Source organism: Myotis daubentonii, chromosome 1 (genome assembly GCF_963259705.1).
Source record: "Myotis daubentonii chromosome 1, mMyoDau2.1, whole genome shotgun sequence".
In the NCBI taxonomy this organism is placed as follows: domain Eukaryota; kingdom Metazoa; phylum Chordata; class Mammalia; order Chiroptera; family Vespertilionidae; genus Myotis; species Myotis daubentonii.
In genome coordinates, this window is record NC_081840.1 from 56,864,786 (window position 1) to 56,883,944 (window position 19,159).

Genomic DNA, 19,159 nt, shown 5'->3' on the forward strand with positions numbered 1-19,159 from the left:
TGGCTGAGGTTGAGTCTTGGTTCTGCCCTTTGCTAACTGGGTGACACTGTACAAGTTACTTAACCTCCTGGGTTTCCACATTCATAAAAGGGACTTAGGTTTTACCAGTCGTTGTAAGGATTAAATCATCTGTGTAAAATCCTTAGCAAAATACCTGACACACAATGCTTAATAAAAGTTTTTTAATATTGATGTTATTATGATACTGTTGATTTTGGGTCCCTGTATACTGGATTTTACATTTATCCCTATTAAATTTTCCAACTTGTTGTTTAGTGTTCTGCAGATTGTCAAAACCTTTAGCAGTCCTGACCATCCTTGGCTAATAATATTTCATCTGATATTTGATGCACAGGTGTTGTGTTTTTCATCTGAGATGTTGGTGAAAGTGATGAATGGAGATGAGGCACCAGAACTCTATGGCGCCTCTGAAGACCTTCCATAAAATACTCTCACTCATTCATCAGAACTCAGGTTATGACTGGTTTTAGCCACAGATTCACAAATTCTATTATCCTTCAACTGTTTGTTTCTTTCACTTGTGCATGAAGAACTCACAGACATCTTCATTGAAGTTTTGCTTAAATTCAGATGTGAAGTATCTTTTTTTTTCCCCCTGCAGCACTTTTATTTTGAAGTGCCTTGACTAGCAGTCTGGGGTCTGTAGCTAAACTAAGATCAAAATTCAGTTTAATGACTTTCCTTTTGGCTCTTCTAAGCAGCTTTTAGATTTCTATATATCATCAACAACTCTGGAAAATTAGATTTATCTGTTGTATTATATATGGGTAGTTCAAATGAGTAAAAAAAGGGGAGGACATAAAGACTAAACTACCACCTAGTCTTTCATTCATGCAACTGGACTACTGCAAATTCAAATTTTGTTGAAAGATGTTCATTGAACATCTAGTGCTAGCTAGGGGGGAATCATGGTATTCGGTTCCAGGGCAAAAAGACAACGCTCTTTAAGTTCAAATGTCAGTGGGGGAGATGGAAGTGACCCAGAAACCTGGGAAGGGTAGAGAGAGCTCTAAAGAGGAAGCATTCAACTCTGCCTGGGGTGAGGGTGCCAGGGAAAGTGCCACAGAGAAGGGGATTTTAAGCTGACTCGACTGCTCAAAGCAGTTGCTCAGTGATGGGGGAGGAGGGTGGCTCGGGGGTGGAAGGACTTGAAGAGTTCAGGGTGCTCTATAAACTGCTGGTGGTTTGGGTGGGAAGCAGACAGAGGGCAGATTCACAAGGGGGTGACTCAAGGAGGAAAGTTGGATAAGATAGGCATAATGATCACTTGAGCTTGGGATTTGTGTCTGAGCACATTTGGGGGTTGATGTCTAGAAGGGAATTAGAATTGTGATCTAGACCCATGGGGAGAGCTGGGCTGGAGGACTCAGTGATACACAGTCTTGGAAACCATGTTGTGAGAAGAGACCAGGAAGGACTAGAGGAGGCCTGAGAAGGGCCCTGGGGAACGAGGGAAGAGGAGGAGGGAGAGAGGGAGCACTGTGTCACCACTCTGGCCTGGCTGATCCAGAACATGTACTAGTAGAGTCCCTTCCAGGCCAAAAGGTGGCTGGGGTGGAAACCGGTGATATTCCATGATCATGTGAGGCCTGCAGATGCCAGTAGAACCCCTCAAATGGGCGGGCAACCTGAGAAGATGCTGCTCTCTCTCACGTGAGCATGTGGGGTATGCGGATCGGACATGTTCCTGGGAACATATCACTTCCTAAGGGTCAGTTCCTTTGCCTCATTCCCGAGCCTCCCATGGCTTAGGGACACCACGATCTCCCGGCCTGGGGGAAGATTCCCAGAAAAGGTGTGGGAGACGGGCCTGCCCCAGAGGGTGGCCTGAGTCGGGTGGCTCCTGCTTCAGGAAAAGGAACCACACTGGGGAGATCACATGAGAGCTAGTCACATTGTTTGCAGGGACTGCGTTTGTTTGTCTAAATGCTGTAAAGTTAGCTCTCCCTCCGGTTTGAAGTGTTGCCTTGTGGGTAAAGGAATGAGAGGAAGAAGGGAGGGACCGAATGGGTGTAACTTCTGTGGAACTGGGTAAACTTTGGTGTGTTTACTTACCAGGCTGGGTTTCAGCCTAAATGACTGGCAGCGTTGTCGGTAGAGGCACCGGGCCCAGGGGGGGATGGAGGGCCTGGGAACTCAGGGGGGCCAAGGAGGCCACTGTGTTCACACCAGAAGAGAAGCAGACGCTTGGTTCCATACGTCCTAATAGTGCCTACCATGTAACACTACTTTGAGCTGAAATTAACCAATGAAACAAATGTAACCCGAGTGCCGGGAGAATCCGTGCGCCCTCAACAGGTGGTTGCACATGGTCCCAGAATGTGTCCGCACTGCAGACCCCACATGCTCAGGAGAGATCAGAATTATTTTCAGGGCCAGACTCGTGTAGTTAACGAGTAGTTCAAGAGGAGTCCTGGCCCTGGCTCCCCTGGAGTCCGCACCTTTGAGACTCTCTGTGTGGTATCTGGTGGGTTACTGACCGCTCTGGCCTCCAGTTTAGGGACCAGGAAAACAAAAGGCTTAGATTGGCTGAGGGATTTGAACATTACTTCTCAGACCCCAGGATTCCTTGGAGGACTTGACAGACGTCAGCCGCAGCCCCCTCTGCGCTCCCGCCTGGACACCTCCATTTTCACCTCTTTCCCCCGTTTCACGGAAGTCAGCTTTCTGTGTGTGAAGAACACCTGGAGCAGACAGCCTTCATGGGCCCTTTCAGCTCTGAAATCCTTCCATGGCCAATTCGTGATAAATTGGGATATTCTGTTAATGATTTCAGCTTTATGAGGTTAGTAAGAAATATTTTCAGTAGCAGACCTGAGGTAGAAAATGGTAGCCCATGGCAACAAGGATGCATAGAGTGTGGGCGTCTGTCTGAGAGGTGTGTCTGTGTTTATTAGGCTTCTATCCACCTATCTGCAGGGGGCGGGGGTGTATCTGAGTATGTGTCATTGCCTGCCAAGTCATGCTTCCTCTCTCTCCCTCTCCCTCTCTCAAGTCTTACCCTCCCATGCTACATTTCAGCAAGCTTCTGCTCTTAAGTAGCTGTCAGTAATTAAAGCAACCCAAATAACTTAGGGAGTCATGATTGATATCCAACCAATTTTAAATAGATATCTATACTAATAAAAGAGAAAAATGGTAATTGGCGTACGACGATACCCTTTTCATTGGCTAATCAGAGCTATATGCAAATTAACTGCCAACTATGATTGGCAGTTAACTGCTAACTAAGATTGACAGTTAACTGTCAACAAGATGGCGGCTAATTTGCATATGTAGGCACAATGCAGGGAGGCGAAAGGGAAAGCAGGAAGAAGCCCCCTGCCACTGACAGTGATCAGAAACCCAGGGGGGAGCTAAGAGCTGGGGGGCAGGGCAAAGGCGGCCCTGGGACCGCCTTTGCCCTGCCCCCCAGCCATGATCGGAGAATCAGGTGCCTTTTCCGCCCTGGCCAGTGATAGCAGGAAGTAGGGGTGGAGCCAGCGATGGGAGCTGGGCACGGTCGAAGCTGGCAGTCCCGGGAGCTAGGGGTCCCTTGCCTGGGCCTAAAGTGGAGCCCACGATCGCGGGGCCAGTGCCACTGCGGGTCCCCGCTGCCCAAGCCAGACGCCTCAGCCAGAGGCCTCAGGCCTGGTCAAGGGGCCGATCCGGTGATTGGTGATCGGAGGGTGATGAGGGTCAACTCCTCTGGCCGAGGCATCAGGCCTGGGTGGGGGGCTGAGCCGGGGATTGGGGGGATATGATGGTCCCCTTGCCCAGGCCTGAAGCCTGAGTCAGAGGCGTCAGGCTTGGGCGGGGGGTGGAGCAAGCGATCAGAGGGAGATGGGAGTCCCCTGCCCAGGCATGATTCCTGGGCCAGAGGCCTCAGGCCTAGGTGGGGGCCAGAGCCAGTGATCGGGGGGAGATGGGGGTCCCCTGTCCAAGCCTGACACCTCTGTCAGAGGCGACAGGCCTGGGCAAGGGGCCGATCAGGTGATCGGAGGGTGATGGGGGTCTACGCCTCTGGCTGAGGCATCAGGCCTGGGCAAGGGGCAGAGCTAGCAATCGGAGGGGTCTGGGGGTCCCCTTGCCCAGGCCTGAAGCCTGGGTCAGAGGCGTCAGGCTTGGGCAGGGGGTGGAGCAAGCGATCAGAGGGAGATGGGGGTCCCCTGCCCAGGCATGATTCCTGGGCCAGAGGCATCAGGCCTGGGCTGGGGGCAGAACCAGTGATGGGGGGAAATGAGGGTCCCCTGCCCAGGCCTGACACCTCTGTCAGAGGCGTCAGGCCTGGGCAAGGGGCCGATCCTGTGATTCGAGGGTGATGGGGGTCAACGCCTGAGGGCTCCCAGTATGTGAGAGGGGGCAGGCTGGGCTGAGGGACACTCCCCCCCTCACACACACCCAGTGCACGAATTTCGTGCACCAGGCCCCTAGTATATATATATTATTAAGTGAAGCAATTTATATTAACTAGGAGATTAATAGCTATGCTCCTCAGCCAACTTTGCCCAAGTCTAGTACTGAAACCCTGAATTATGTTTTATACTTATTTTTTATTTCCTCCAACATCTTGTTATGAAAATTTTAAGCGTAAAGTTGAACGAACTCTACAGTAAGCATCTGTCCTACCACCTAGATTTGAGCGTGAACATTTCACTGTATTTGTTGTATCACATATCTATCCATCTTTCTATCCTTCTATGCAGCCCTCAACCCATCTTATATTTGGAAGCATTTTAGAGTAAATTGTATATGTCAATACCCATCCTCCTAAATACTTTTCAGTATGCATATTGTTAAGAGTTCCTTTTTGTTCTATGTGTAAAATTTCCAGACAACGAAATGCACAAATCTTAAGTCTATGTTCTCTGAAGTTTGAAAGTGCTTAGCGCCTGTGTAACCCAAACCCCATCAAGACATAGAATGTAGCCATCACCCCAGAACATTCCTTCAGGCACCTTCCCAGTCACTCCCAGGCCCTAGCTAACCCCAGAGGCAATACTGCTTGGATTTTCCCCACTGTATGTTAGTTTTACCTGTTCTGCACTTCATGTAAAGATACCTATACAGAATGTACTCGTTTGTGCAAAGCTAGTGCTTCAAAGATTCACTCAAGTTCTTGGTTGTATCAGTAGTTGACTTTGTGTTGGTTAATAGGATTCCATTGTGTACGTATGCCACAGTTGTATGTCTACTCTTTCTAAAATGTATCCTCACATCAATGGACATTTAGCCCGTTTCCAGTTTGGGGCTGTTATGAAAACTGTGGCGCTCATCTTAGCTCTGCTGCTGGGGAACTTGGCGGCCAGTGTTCTGTGGGCAGTGAGGGTCAGACACTGCCGGCCTCTCGCGCTTCATCCAGATCTGGCATCCTGGGCTACCGAGCCTTTAGATTCAAGAGCTTTCTTTCCTAGGTGCTGCTTAATGTCTTCATGGGGGTGCTTTTCAGTTCCTGTCCCTGTTGGCCTGCTTATGTCCCAAGATGTTAGGGTATCCTGGAGGGGCGCCCTACTGATAGAAACTGCTGGTACTTGAGCCGAGGGATGCAAATATGCACATATGCACAGGCCAGTGATTGGCTGGTTAGTAGGAAGACCATGGTGACATGAGAAGATGCCTTTCCTTTTTGGTAACCCAGCACTGTGGCAGACATAGGCATCATGGATGTTTAGCAAGTGTTTATTGAATGGATGAATGAATGGGCAGAGGAATGACTTTACAGACTGCTACAGGAGACTTAGATGCGAGGTCTGGGTGGAAGGGTATGATGCAGACAGCATGCCTGGAGGAGAGAGAGGAGCGAATCATGGACCCTAGGATGGCAGCTGCAGTGTAAGCACTTGGCTGTCACCTTATATTTATCTTTTAAAATATATATATATATATTGTTATTAGAACAATCTCTTACCTTTTGAGACAACATGGAGGAACCTGGAGAGTATTATGCTAAGGGAAATAAGTCAGTCAGAGAAAGACAAGTATCACATGCTCTCACTCATATGTGGGATCTAATGAACAAAATATACTGATAAACAAAATAGATCCAGAGACATAGAAACAAAGAACAAAATGTGGAAGGAAGGCGGGGGAGGGTGGGCAGGTGGGAAGTGATCAACCAAAGAACTTGTGTGCATATATGCATGACACATGGACACAGACAATAGGGTGGTGAAGGCCTGGGGAGGGGGGCGGAGGCAGGCCAGAAGGGGTCAATGGGGGAGCAAGGGGGACATATGTAATACTTTCAACAATAAAGGTTTTTGAAAAAAATATATATATTGTTATTAATTTCAGAGACAGGAAGGGAGAGGGAGAAAGAGAAACATCAATGATGAGAGAGAACCATTGATTGGCTGCCTCCTGCATGTCCCATACTGGGGATTGAGCCTGCAACCCGGTCACATGATCTAACCAGGAAATGAACCATGACCTGCTGGTTCTTGGGTCAACACTCAGCTACACAGACGGGGCACCTTGTCTTTATCTTGAACAGCATTCAGGTATGACTGGTAAATTCTGTGAATTTCCTAATATGTGAATTATTCGGCATGTGTGTTCATCGGCTTGGTTGACATAAGTCTATACCACAGCCTGGGTGCTAAACAACAGACCCCTATTTCTCACAGTTCTGGAAGCTGGGAAGTCCTAGATCAGGGTGTTGGCAGGGTTGGTGTCTGGCGGGAACTTCTCCCTCTGGGTGGAGACAGCTGGCTTCTCACTGTTTCCTCACATGGCCTTTCGGCAGCACATCAGGTGGAGAGAGATTGTATGTGTGTGAGCTCTCTGGGGTCTCTTCTTATGACACTAATCCTAAAGCTCAGGGCCTTATGACTTCATTTAACCTTAACTACCTCTTAAAGACCCTGTCTCCAGTCACATTGGAAATTAGGCCTTTAACATATGCGTTTTGGAGGGACACAGTTCAGTACACAGCAGTGTGGTTCTGCCTGAAGCCTTGCACGTCAGCACTGGGTGCACTAATGGCTTGTTGGGAACTGAGCTCGGCAGCTCCATCTGGACTTGCATTTCCCAGTGGGAACCCTGGGCTGCTGGCCTGGGTGGTAAGACGGGAATAATGCTGCTGTGACGTGACCTCTACAGCACTTTGCAGAGTGCTTTCAAGTACAGTGTCTAATTTAACCTCCCAGCAAATCTGCGAGGTAGGCCTTGTTGTACCCATTTTATGGATGAGAAAAATGAGGCACAAGAAGTTAAGTGTCTGGCCCAGAGCCCCATGGTCCATCAGCAGTGAACCCAATCTCTGCTCCAACGCTTGCAGGCAGCGCCCAGGTCTTCCCTTTAGCGCCGCTCAGGGACTCATTGTCACTCCCAGGGGTTCAGCTTTCCAGGTGGATATAGGAGGCTTTGGGAATCCCGTTGTCTAGAAAATGAAGCAGCCAGGCCTGATGCATGGCAGATACACTAAAGCTTACCTCGTCAGCAAAAATTAGGTAAAAGTGTTCCTAATGAAGGAACAGAAGAACCTTCGAGTCTGATCACCAGGTGATCTGTGTCTTATTGTCGAAGTGCTGGAATTAAGCCTCTCTCATTGTGTTGGTCAGTACAACAGGGTTTGGATTCCGGATCCTGAAGACGTTTGGAAATCTGCTGAAATAGCAAAGGACTACAGAGTTGGTGACAAAGTCCTGCGACTCCTGCTGGAGGATGGAACGGTAGGTCCTCACTGACTGTGGCTGCCGTGACGTATGAAGGGATAACTGGGGTATGTGGGGGGATGGGGGGCATATGGTCCCTGTGGGAGCAGCCAGGGGAGGGCCCATGAGGGGGCACCCAAAATGGCCAGCTGGTGCTGTGGATGCACTCATGTGTACCACTCCCCCTTTTTCTCCCACCCCCCTCCCCCCACCCCAGGCTGCCCAACTGAAGGCCAAAAGTGCCCTGCCTCAGCTGGGCCTCTCTCGCGCTGAGGTGGGGCAGGCAGGGCACCAAGATGGGTAGACAGCACCGAGGTGTGGCAGACAGGCCTGTGCCCTATGCTGCATTTCCAGGGAGTCCGCACTGTTCGGAAAAAGTTGAAAAACGATTAGCCATTTTGGCTTCCTAGGTCTTAGCTCAGAGACTGGGCAAAGACAAGAAACTTGGAGGGAAGCAGTTTGAGCCCGAGGCATAACTGGCAGAAAACAACATCAAGATGGGAAGACAGCCCTAGCTATTTGGCTTAGTGGATAGAGCATCGGCCCATGGACTAAAGGGTCCCAGGTTCAATTTCTGTCAAGGGCATGTACCTCGTTTGCAGACTTGATCCCAGCCTTGTTCAGGGCAAGTGCAGGGGGCAACCAATCGATGTGTCTCTCTCACATCAATGTTTCTCTCTGTGTGTCTCCCCCCCTCCCTTCCACTCTCTAAAAATCAATGGAAAAATATCCTCAGGCGATGGGAAGAGGAAGAGAAACAGAGGGGAGAGATAGAAAATCAGACGGGAGTGGGAGGTCTCAGAGGAGAGTAGAGGGAGAGCGAGTTTGGCTGCAGGTGGATAAAAACATGAAGAATTGGGAGCTCCACAGGGAGCATGATGGGGCAATTAGGAAAGTGACGGGAGGTGGGACAGGTGGACAGGAATGTCCACCTTTGTGTGACATCCTGAGGGCCTCTGTCCGAGTTGGTGTGGCGAGGAAGAGACGGGGCTGGGCAGTGCCTGTGGAGGAGCATGTTGGTGAGGACGTCCTCTCGGAGGCTGGGCATGCCTTTTGATGACCAGCTTCCGCACATTTGCCTTTGCTTTACCCATCGTGAGTCCTATTCCTACCCAGTGCTAATGACATCCCGCTGGATCATAGCTAAGGTGGCTTTGCCTTTTTAGAATCAAGTATGAGGATACAGAGCTGGGCAGAGGATTCCTGACCCATCTGGATGCCAGAGTTGGTCTGGGGGAGGTCATCTGAATATTTAAATGCTGGAATTTCCAAAGCATGCAAATGGCCTCTATAGAGGCAGGACACCCTATTTCCAATCAGAGTATCCTGGATTTGGGCATCATTTCCTGAGATACTGAAGGAAGGTGAACATAGATGTGAAGGGCACATCCTCTAGAATCAATATCTGGATTCAAATCCTGCCACAGCTACTTGCTAGTCTGTGACCGGGAGCCCTGTGATTGCTTCACATGTGGAATGGGTTAATAACGGCACCACAGCACAGGGAGGTTGCTGCAGATCAAATGAGATGACCCAGGTGTGCGTGTGCAGTGCAAGAGACATGGAGTGAGAGGATGCTGTGCCTCCATTAGCCTCTCCCTTCCCATCTGAAACTCCTCGCAGCATTTGTGGAAAAGCTCCTGTGCACAGCCAAGCTTCTAATTAGGGATCAGATGGCTCTGGGAGAACAATCTCAGACAGCAGATGCAGTGGTGGCTCGCTGCCTTCGTAATTCCAGCAGGGCCTGAGGTGGCGACATTCCTGGCCCTGAGCCAGCTGCCCGGAGGAGGAGGGAGAGGCAGGTGAGATGGAGGCTGCCAGGCTGCTCTGTAACTTGACTCTTTGTACCATGAAGGACAGAGCCTGCTTTGTGTAGGAGAATGGCAATTCTGCCCCGACTGCCAATCTGATGTTCTTCACATTTTCTCCCCCTCCCCCAGGCGGTTCCTTCTGTTTGTCTTTCCCTCTCTCCCTCCGTTTCTTACACACACACACACACACGCACACACACACAGACAGACACACAGAGACACACACACAGACACACACACACACACGGGCTGAACTGGAAAAGGAGGCTGTTAATTTAAAACAGAAAACTCAGGAAATGTAAAAATTATGTATGAGCAGCATTTTTCTTTTATTCTCAAAGTGTGTAGATGAAGAATGTTCTGCAAACATAATGACATTGACCATGGAGCAGGCAGCTGCATTGAGGACTCACGTCCCGTTGTTGTCCAGAGCTGCTCTCCTTATGCAGAACAGAGCGAGCAACCAACCAACCACACCCCTGTGGGTGTGGATGGGGACCATCCTGATGCAGGCTCCAGGGTCAGCCAGACCCATATCATGTGTGACCTGGGACAAGGGCTGAACCTCTCTGAGCCTGTCTCCTTCACCGTTGATCAGGATAGTCATGCCCTCCTGGGAAGGCAGTTTTGAGGATTAAATGAAATAACCAGTGCTGAGTGCTGACACAGTGGGCACTTGCTAAGGGGCAGCTGGCTCACCTTGAGCTGGTCCAGGACCAGGTATCGAAAGGAAGGCAGCTTGGGAAGGCGGAAGGGAAACAAGCTTGCTGGGTGCCCTAGTTCAGTCACTTCCCCAAGCTGTGGACTGCAAGTGAAGGAAGTGAGAGCAGGTAGCCATCGGTCCCTTGGTGCGCTGACATCTGGAAGAGGTGTGGACACCGCCAGGCAGGCTAACCGGGCCTTCACTCTGCTCAGGCAGCTGCCTCTGGAACACGAGGTGAAATGGGCAGAGGAGAGACCAGCCTGGGGTTCCCCAGCCCAGGGCTGAGGTTGGTAAACACAGGCAGCCCTGCAGGCGGAGCTGGGAGCCCTCGGGAACACTGGTAGCCTCGCTCAGAGACCACCACCTGCATGGACCCCTTTGGACCATTCTCATCGTGAAGCGTGTCAACATCCAACAGAGATTCGGCAGCCTCAGCGCTGCAAGGGACCTTAGGTGGCCGTGTCATTTTTAGCAGCAGGATTCTGTTTTCAAATCAAAACTTCCATGGCACCCAATACCTAAACCACATACGAGTAGGGAGCCTGCGGTAGGACTGGGCGTGAGGCACCTGACCTGGTGCAGCCAGTCTTTTCACAGATGAGAGAAGAGAGGCCCAGACAAGGTGAATGACTTGTCCTAGGACACACAGCCAAGACCCAGCCCCCTGGCTCCCACTTTTTAGAAGCCAGCCATGAAGATAAGTTTCTCATTGCTCTACATACTTGGTTTCAGGGTGTCGGAGGTCACTCTGAAGGGAGGGAGGGAGGACAGAGACGGTGGTCCAGCAGAAACACCCAACATCTTTCACTTCCAGAGCTTTAAGTGTATCTTCGTGCACAGGAGCTGGATTATTCCGTTGATCCGGAATCTCTGCCTCCGCTCCGGAACCCCGACATCCTGGTGGGTGAGAATGACCTGACGGCCCTCAGCTACCTCCACGAGCCCGCGGTGCTCCACAACCTCAGGATCCGCTTCGCGGAATCCAAACTCATTTACACCTACAGCGGTAAGGAGAGGGTCCCGGGAGCGGGACTGGCGCGGACACAGTGCGTGCTGCCCAGAGCATCCTGATGACACGTGTCATATTACGTTTATATTAGAATTGCTGACGTCTGTCAAAATGTGTAGTGACACCTAAACATGTGCCCACATTTCCACCTCAATGGCACAGGCATTTGATCTTAGGGAGTCTGTTATAAAAAGAAGTGTCTGGGCAGGGAGAATTTTCAACAAGAGCTAAGGTTGGACTACCAAGAAAAATATATGTGGATGAAGCTTGTGTTGGAGTTGCCCAATGGAGGTGATAAAATTATTACTTATTTGGGGCAATGATGTAATCGTCATATTTCCATTGGGAATTGCCAAAGCCTGTCAGTGTTAGGACAGTCTCATCTGTCACCTCATCGGTCCCCCTTAGAGTAGCCCAGACTGGGGGTGGCATCGGCAGGGAACGGATTCAGAGCGCTGAGTGACCTGCCCAGAGTCACACAGAAGGTTTTGTAAGTGGCAGAGCTGGGGTGACAGTAAGAACCCCATCACTGTGTCTAACGTCTCTTCTCAGGAATCATCTTGGTGGCCATGAATCCTTACAAGCAGTTGCCCATCTACGGAGATGCCATCATCCATGCCTACAGTGGGCAGAACATGGGCGACATGGACCCGCACATCTTTGCGGTGGCAGAAGAGGCGTACAAGCAGATGGCCCGGTAGCCTCCTGCGGGGCGGGCTGGCTCTGGCTCTCCTAATGCTCCTGCATTTGCTGGGTCCTCGCTGGGGAGGGAGACATCACGCTTGGTCTCATTAGACGTCACCCTCAGACCGGAGGGGCACTGGTAGAGCAGACTGCGTGTACCAAGTAGCAAATGACTCTCAGCGCGTACCTGACCTGTTTAAACCGAGTTTCCTGGGTTTTGTTCCTTCTGGGTGATCAAAAGTTGTTCCTACAAACACGGGACTAGCAGGTGCCTCTCTTGCAGTGTGTTGGGTTGGAGGAATACGTATTCTCCGCTGTGAGATGTTGAAGCTTTCTGACCCACCCAGGGCAGCAGAGCCCAATGGTAGATGAACACAGGTTCCAGTGTAGATTTGGGTTTTATCCTAATTTTGGCCGCTTGCTTTTGTATGGCCTTGTGGAGTTCTTGCTTTGCTGGCAAACATTTATTAAAAGCCTCCTGTGAACCCATGACCACACACACATTCCTGTACTTCATCCTTGTACCCTCAGGGTGGCCGTGATGGAGATGCCTGGGCAGTAAACAGAATCCAGAGCCACCGCGCAAGGTCACCCAGCATGTACGAGGCTGGGATTGGCATTCAGATGTTTTTACTCCATATGTAATTTCTTTTTCCCATAACCAGGCTCTTTTGGCTTCAATATCCTCGTCTGTAATGTATGAAGAATAAAACACCACCTTATTTTTGTAGATCCTTTCACATTTGCAAAACAACTTTCACAGTAATCTTTGAGTCTTCCAACACTCCAGTGAAGTCAGCTGAGCTACCATCATTGCCCTCATTTCACAGATGAAAACCTGAAGTGAGGGACCTGGTCCTGCTCATTATTTACCATGTAACCTTGGGCCCAGGGCCTGGTCCCCCTCAGTACCAGGGTCCTCACCTGTGAGCTGGATGCACCCATTCTAAGCTCCACTGCTTGTCATCAGGAAAAGATAATGGCGGCTTAAACGTGTGTGGTTCTCTCCTGGGCAGGCAGGGCTAACACAGGACCTCTACCAATCAGCAGAGACCTGGTACCTTGCAGCCCCCCACCCCTGGGGTGGCCCTTGTCATCGGGGCCAAGCTAATACTTTTAAAATAAAATAAAAAATGTTTTTATTGATTTCAGAGAGAGAGAGTGAGGGAGAGGGATAGAGAGGTAGAAACATTGATGAGAAACATCGATCAGCTGCCTCTGGGGGTCGAGCCTGCAACCTGGGCATGTACACTGACCGGGAATCACACCAGCGACCTCTTGGCTCATGGGTTGATGCTCAACCACTGAGCCACACCGGCTGGATCCAAGCTGATACTTAGCCATTTCCTGCACATGCTGGGTGACAGAGTCCCAGGCAAGGTTGTGCCCCTCCAGGTGAAGGAGACTTTCCAGAGCCCCGCAGAGCACTTCTGATCACAGCTCATTGACCAGGACCCACCCACATGGCCATGCCTAGCCACAAAGGAGCCTGGGATATGTAGTTTTTCATATGGGCAGCACTGTGCCCACTAAAAATTGGGGCATAGTCCCTAGGAAGAAAAGAGAAATGAATGTTGAGTAGAGAATTGCCAGTTAATGACCAAATACCTTGATTTCTGCCACAGCACGTTCTCTCCCAACCCTAACACACCTGTGTTGTCACAGTGCATTCTGGGATTTTCCCTGGCTCCCTGCAGGTCCAGGACATCCCCTTGATTAGCGTCCCTGGCTCAGGGCCCGAAGGGCCAGGGCTGCTCCTGGACACCAGCAGTATGTGCTGCTTGGAGCTGCAGGGCTGAGCCAGCTTCAGGCTTGAAAAGCCTGGTTTCTACAGGTTTGTCTGTCTAACTGTAGTAGCAGAACAAACATAAGACAGGCTCCTGTGGGACTTTGCTGAGGCTAGACTGGGATCGGGAGGGCCCGGCATTAATAACCGCAGCCCCATCGTACCCTGCCGGCCAAGGGACACTGGGGGTGTCACCTACCTCGGAGTCTTAGCTTCCTCTTTTGAACCAGGGTGTATCTCTCTCTCTCTCTCTCTCTCTCTCTCTCTCTCTCTCTCTCTCTCTCTCTCTCTCTCTCTCTCTCTCTCTCTCGTCCTCTCAAGCATTCACAAGGGAGGCTGTGTGCTCTGTGCCCTGGGTCAAGTCTCTTACTCTCTCTGAGCCACTGTTTTACTTATCTGTAAAATGGGTATAAGCGGCATAGGATTTTTGTGAGGCTTGAATGAGAATCCCTGTAAAGTATTCACAGAGCCCCTGACACACAAGCTGTGCTGGATACATAAAATGGCATTATAATAAAGTTCTACCACCATAATCTTATGACATGAAAAGTTCAATGCATTTTTTAAGCTCTCTGAGTTATGCAGCAGAGCATTTTGGCTTGCAGAGCACCTAAATATGTTCCCAAGCGTAGTTTGAATAACGGCTCTCCAATAATGTCTGTAAAATGCTCCATATCTAAGTGGGATGTGCAGAAAGGAGTTGGCATAGGCTCGAGGCTGCTCTCATTAGAGGCCTGTTGGCGAAGATGGCCCATGGCTGGCCCCTGGGGACTTGGACTTCAGGAAGGTTCTCCCCATTTCCTAATTGATGAGAGGGGCTCGCTGTACTGACGCTTACTTCTGTGGCTCTTGCTGAACATCTGCTTTCCTCTGGGCACCTGGAATGTTGGTATCCGTTAGGGCGGTGGTTCTCAACCTGTGGGTCGCGACCCCTTTGGGGGTCGAACAGCCCTTTCACAGGGGTCGCCTAAGACCATCAAAAAACACATATCTAATTACATATTGTTTTTGTGATTAATCACTATGCTTTAATTATGTTCAATTTGTAACAATGAAAATACATCCTGCATATCAGATATTTACATGACGATTCATAACAGGAGCAAAATTACAGTTATGAAGTAGCAACGAAAATAACTTTATGGTTGGGGGTCATCACAACATGAGGAAGTGTATTAAAGGGTCGCGGCATTAGGAAGGTTGAGAACCACTGCGTTAGGAGATGCCTGTGTGACTGCCCTAATAGGAACTCTGGGCACTGGGTCTGATGCGCTTCCCGGGTAGTCAGCATTTCCGCGTGTTGTCACAGTGCACTGTGGGAAGAATTAAGTGTGTCCTGTGGACTCCACTGGGAGAGGACTCCTGAAGTTGACGCCTGGCTTCCTCTGGTCGTGGCCCCATGTGTCTCTTCCCTTTGCTGAGTTACTTTGTATCCTTTTGGTGCAATAGATCTTAGCTGGGCCTACGACTACATGCTGAGTCCTGTGGGTCCTCCTAGTGGACCACTCAACCTGGGATTGGTCTTGGGGGCCCTCAACACAGGAGACATAGGACACAAAATTGTGTCTTCCGCATGGTCCCATAGGAAGAAAGACCGGGAGGAAATTCTCTGGAATGCTGGAAACAGGTACGTTAGAGCAGAGATTTTCAACCTGTTTCATCTCACAGCACATCAACTAATTACTAAAATTCTGAGGCACACCAACAAATTTAATTTTGCTGATCTGACAAGAAAGTAGGTAGGATTTCAATTCATTCGCACCGGACAGCGTTGTTGTGTTGGCTGTTGTCATTTTCTTATTTGACAACCTAAGGGAGAAGAGGTCAGTGCCCCTGACTGTGAATCATCAGGTAGTGCATGTTTCACAAATCCTTGTGGGAAAACCATGGTGCCTGCCGCCAGCACGCGGGCTGAAAAGCGCTGCTTTGGAGTGATGAAACAGTGTCCCTTCCAGCTGGTCTGCATTGTTCTTCGTGAGTAGATATTGCTTTTTTAATAAGAAGGAATGAACATGTTAAAATCCTTTCATTTGTTTGCTTTAGAAACAATAAAAATCAGTCAATAATTGTGAGCGGGGAGTCGGGTGCTGGGAAGACGGTGTCTGCTCGCTATGCCATGAGGTACTTTGCCACCGTCAGCAAGTCGAACAGTAACGCCCACGTGGAGGACAAGGTGCTGGCATCTAACCCCATCACCGAGGTGTGTGCCCTGGGTGGGTGGGTGCGGGCTGGGAGGCAGTGGCGTATGGTGAGGGAGAGGCGGGCTGGACTGTGTGTGTGTTGTCCTAACTAACCATAGTTCCCTCCCTTGAAAGACCTGACTAACCAAAGTGTCATGCTTCTATGTCTCTGTCCAACCCCAGAAGGAAGGTGAGGGTGGGTGTATGGGAAGAGATTAACCAAAGAATTTATATGCATAAATGCATAACCCCTGGACACAGACACTAATGTGGTAAAGGCCCGGGGTGGGGTGGGGTTGGGGGGCCAGGTGCAGTCTAGCAGGGGTCAATGGGGAGAAAAGGGGACACCTGTAATACTTTCAACAATAAAGATAAATTAATAATGATGATGATGATGATAAAGATCAAAGAAGTGAGGGTGAGAAACAGCCTGGAATGCTGTTCTCGGTGGGATCTGAAGGAGATGGGGCAGAGATTGCTGCCTCTGAGGCTCCGCCCCCTGTCTGCTGGGCGAGAAATTCTACCAGCAGCTTTCAGGAGCCCCCTGTTTACATTACATCCCGGGTAAGTGTCCTCAACCACAGACACCAGTGCACAGAGGCCAGCTGAGTTCTGCGGCCAGCGGCACCAACTGTCCTGAGCTGAGTGTTAGATATGCAGGCCTTGTATTGTGAGCTATTGTTAAACCCATGGGAGCTTGGAATCAATCATGGTGGGAGTATCCACACCTTAAAAATCAGCACATGCCATGTAGCAAGGCTCTTCCTCTTTCCTACAGCGGGTTCATCAGCATGATATCGATGGTCACATGTGGGCGAGGCCAGCGGTGATAGCAGCCAGGGCTGAGGACACTACCCTCTCAGAAGAAGGGGCATCTGAAAGGCTCGGGGCAGGGCCCAAAGGCCGGCTCTGGCTGCCTCGCAAAGTGGGAAGAGGATTGACTTGGGTTTATTTGGAAGCGGAGCAAATAATTAAGAACATTAGCTTTCTAGACCTCTCCTCTCTACTTTCTCCTCAATGAATATTTATGTATCAGACACCTATGTTGTTTAAGCCACTGTGCCAGGTAATATGGTACGTAATGGAAAAGAATAAGACCCAGTCCCCAAGTTTTAAGGCTCCTCTAACATGAGCCTATTTTCAAGTTAAATAGAAACATAAATCACAGTCCAAGGTAGCAATAGAAGAGTCAAGAGGCCCTGCCCAGTTAAGTGCCCAGTGGGTGATTTTATGGTTATTTGTTCAGAGTTGGCCTTGCCCACCAGCCTATGATCTCCATGAAGGCAGGACCAGGTCTATTGGGTTCACCTTTGCCTCCCGAGCATGTGGCCCATGGCAGGGGCTCGGTGAATACACGTCGTAATGAAGTGTGGTGACCGGGGCAGGAAGCACAGTATATGTGCATAAGAAGGGCACTTCTAGACAAAGGTGCTCAGGAAGGGAGATGGGCAGAAGGGACGGAATTCAGGGATAGAAGTAAAAAAGCTGAAATCGTGCTCAGAGTGTGGGGGGGGATGGGAGAAGGCAGTTTTTCGGTTAAGGGAAGCGGTAAGGGCTAAGAATAGAAATAAAGGTTGAATGAAGGATGTGGACTTTTAATTGAGCATTTATACTATGTGGGGCATGGTGAGGCGAGGCACTCTATTATCTCACTTTCCCTCCAGTTCTGTAGGGTGCTTATTTTCCCCATATTACAGAGAGAGATGAAGTAACATTTCTAGCATCACACAGACAGTAAAAGGGAACCTGAGGGCCTGAAGCATCAGAGCCTGCGCTCTTGCTGTTCTGCTCAGTGTCTCCCAGAGATTGAGGAGAGCGCTTTCCCGCTCGCCAACCTCCCTCTGCTAATACCATCCCCCCACTCCCGCATGCAGGATTGGATTTTACTAACACTGCTCCGATAATGTTAATGCAGAGATCTTTTTGATGTGTTGTGGTTATTTCAAGAGAGTTCTATGTTTTGCAGGCTGTTGGAAATGCCAAGACCACCCGCAATGACAACAGCAGTCGGTTTGGGAAATACACAGAAATCAGTTTTGATGAGAGAAATCAAATTATAGGAGCCAACATGAGAACTTACCTGCTGGAGAAATCCAGAGTTGTCTTTCAAGTAAGGATAAAAATATTCATTAAATTTTCCTTTTCCCAACTTTTTAAGTATTGTTTCCATTCATATACTCATTAGACAGCCTACATTGTTCTGTGACTTGACTAGAGTCACTTCATTTACAGTTTGTTTGGTTTCTTCTGTTCTTAAAAACATTTTTTAATTTTTATTAAATTTACTTGGCTAACATTGGTTAATAACATTATGTAAATGCCAAGTGTACAACATGATAATACGACATCTTTCTACTATACTGTGTGCTCATTACCTGAAGTCTAGTCTCTTCTGTCACCATATATTTGACCCCCACCCTCCTTTCTCTCAGGTAAGTACTGAGCCAAACTGGCCAGGGCCATTTGTTGCTTTTTGTTTTATATCCCACATAGGATTGAAATCATATTGTTCTTATCTTTTTTTCATCAGACTTACTTCAGTTATAATACCCTCAAGATCCATCCATATTGTCACAAATGGCAATATTTCGTCCTTTTTTATGAGTAGTATTCCATTGTACATATGCACTACATCTTCTTTATCCAGTCTTCCATTGAAGGACGTTTAGGTTGTTTCCGTATCTTGACTATTGTGAATAATGCTGCGATGCACTTAGGGGTACATATATCTTTTTTTTATTTTTTAAGAGTAGTTTATTGATTTTTAGAGAGAGAGGAAGGCCCCTACTGGGGCAACCCCCAGAGACTAGACCAGGGGTCCTTAAACTACGGCCCGCGGGCCACATGCAAATACAAATATTGTATTTGTTCCCGTTTTGTTTTTTTTACTTCAAAATAAGATATGTGCAGTGTGCATAGGAATTTGTTCATAGTTTTTTTTAAACTATAGTCCGGCCCTCCAACGGTCTGAGGGACAGTGAACTGGCCCCCTGTTTAAAAAGTTTGAGGACCCCTGGACTAGACTTTAGGTAAGGAGTGTCGGCCTGTGCACCAAAGGTCTTGGGTTTGATTCCCAGTCAAGGGCATGTATCTGGGTTGCAGGTTCCATCCTCTGCTCCAGTCAGGGCGCATGTAGGAGCCAATCAATGTGTCTCTCTCTCTCCCCCCTCCTTACCCTCTTACTCTCTCTAAAAATCAGTGGAAAATATATCCTTGGGTGAGAAGTAACCAAAAAATTTTAAAAATAACATTTTCTCTGGGGTCATTATTTGGAGGGCCATCAGAGCCACCAGTTCTCTGTCTGTAAGAGGCAGGGCTGGCCTATGGGTCA

The 19,159-nt window shown here is 49.1% G+C and overlaps 1 protein-coding gene across 1 annotated transcript in view; it reads left to right on the plus strand.

Moving 5' to 3' along the window:
• MYO5C (myosin VC) overlaps positions 1–19,159 on the plus strand; it is a 94,265-nt gene that overhangs the window by 5,345 nt on the left and 69,761 nt on the right. Inside the window, exons 2-6 of the mRNA XM_059701089.1 lie at positions 7,563–7,673; positions 11,010–11,175; positions 11,731–11,875; positions 15,692–15,848; positions 17,795–17,938. Of these exons, the coding sequence (XP_059557072.1) occupies positions 7,563–7,673; positions 11,010–11,175; positions 11,731–11,875; positions 15,692–15,848; positions 17,795–17,938 (723 nt within the window). The remainder of the gene's footprint in view (positions 1–7,562; positions 7,674–11,009; positions 11,176–11,730; positions 11,876–15,691; positions 15,849–17,794; positions 17,939–19,159) is intronic.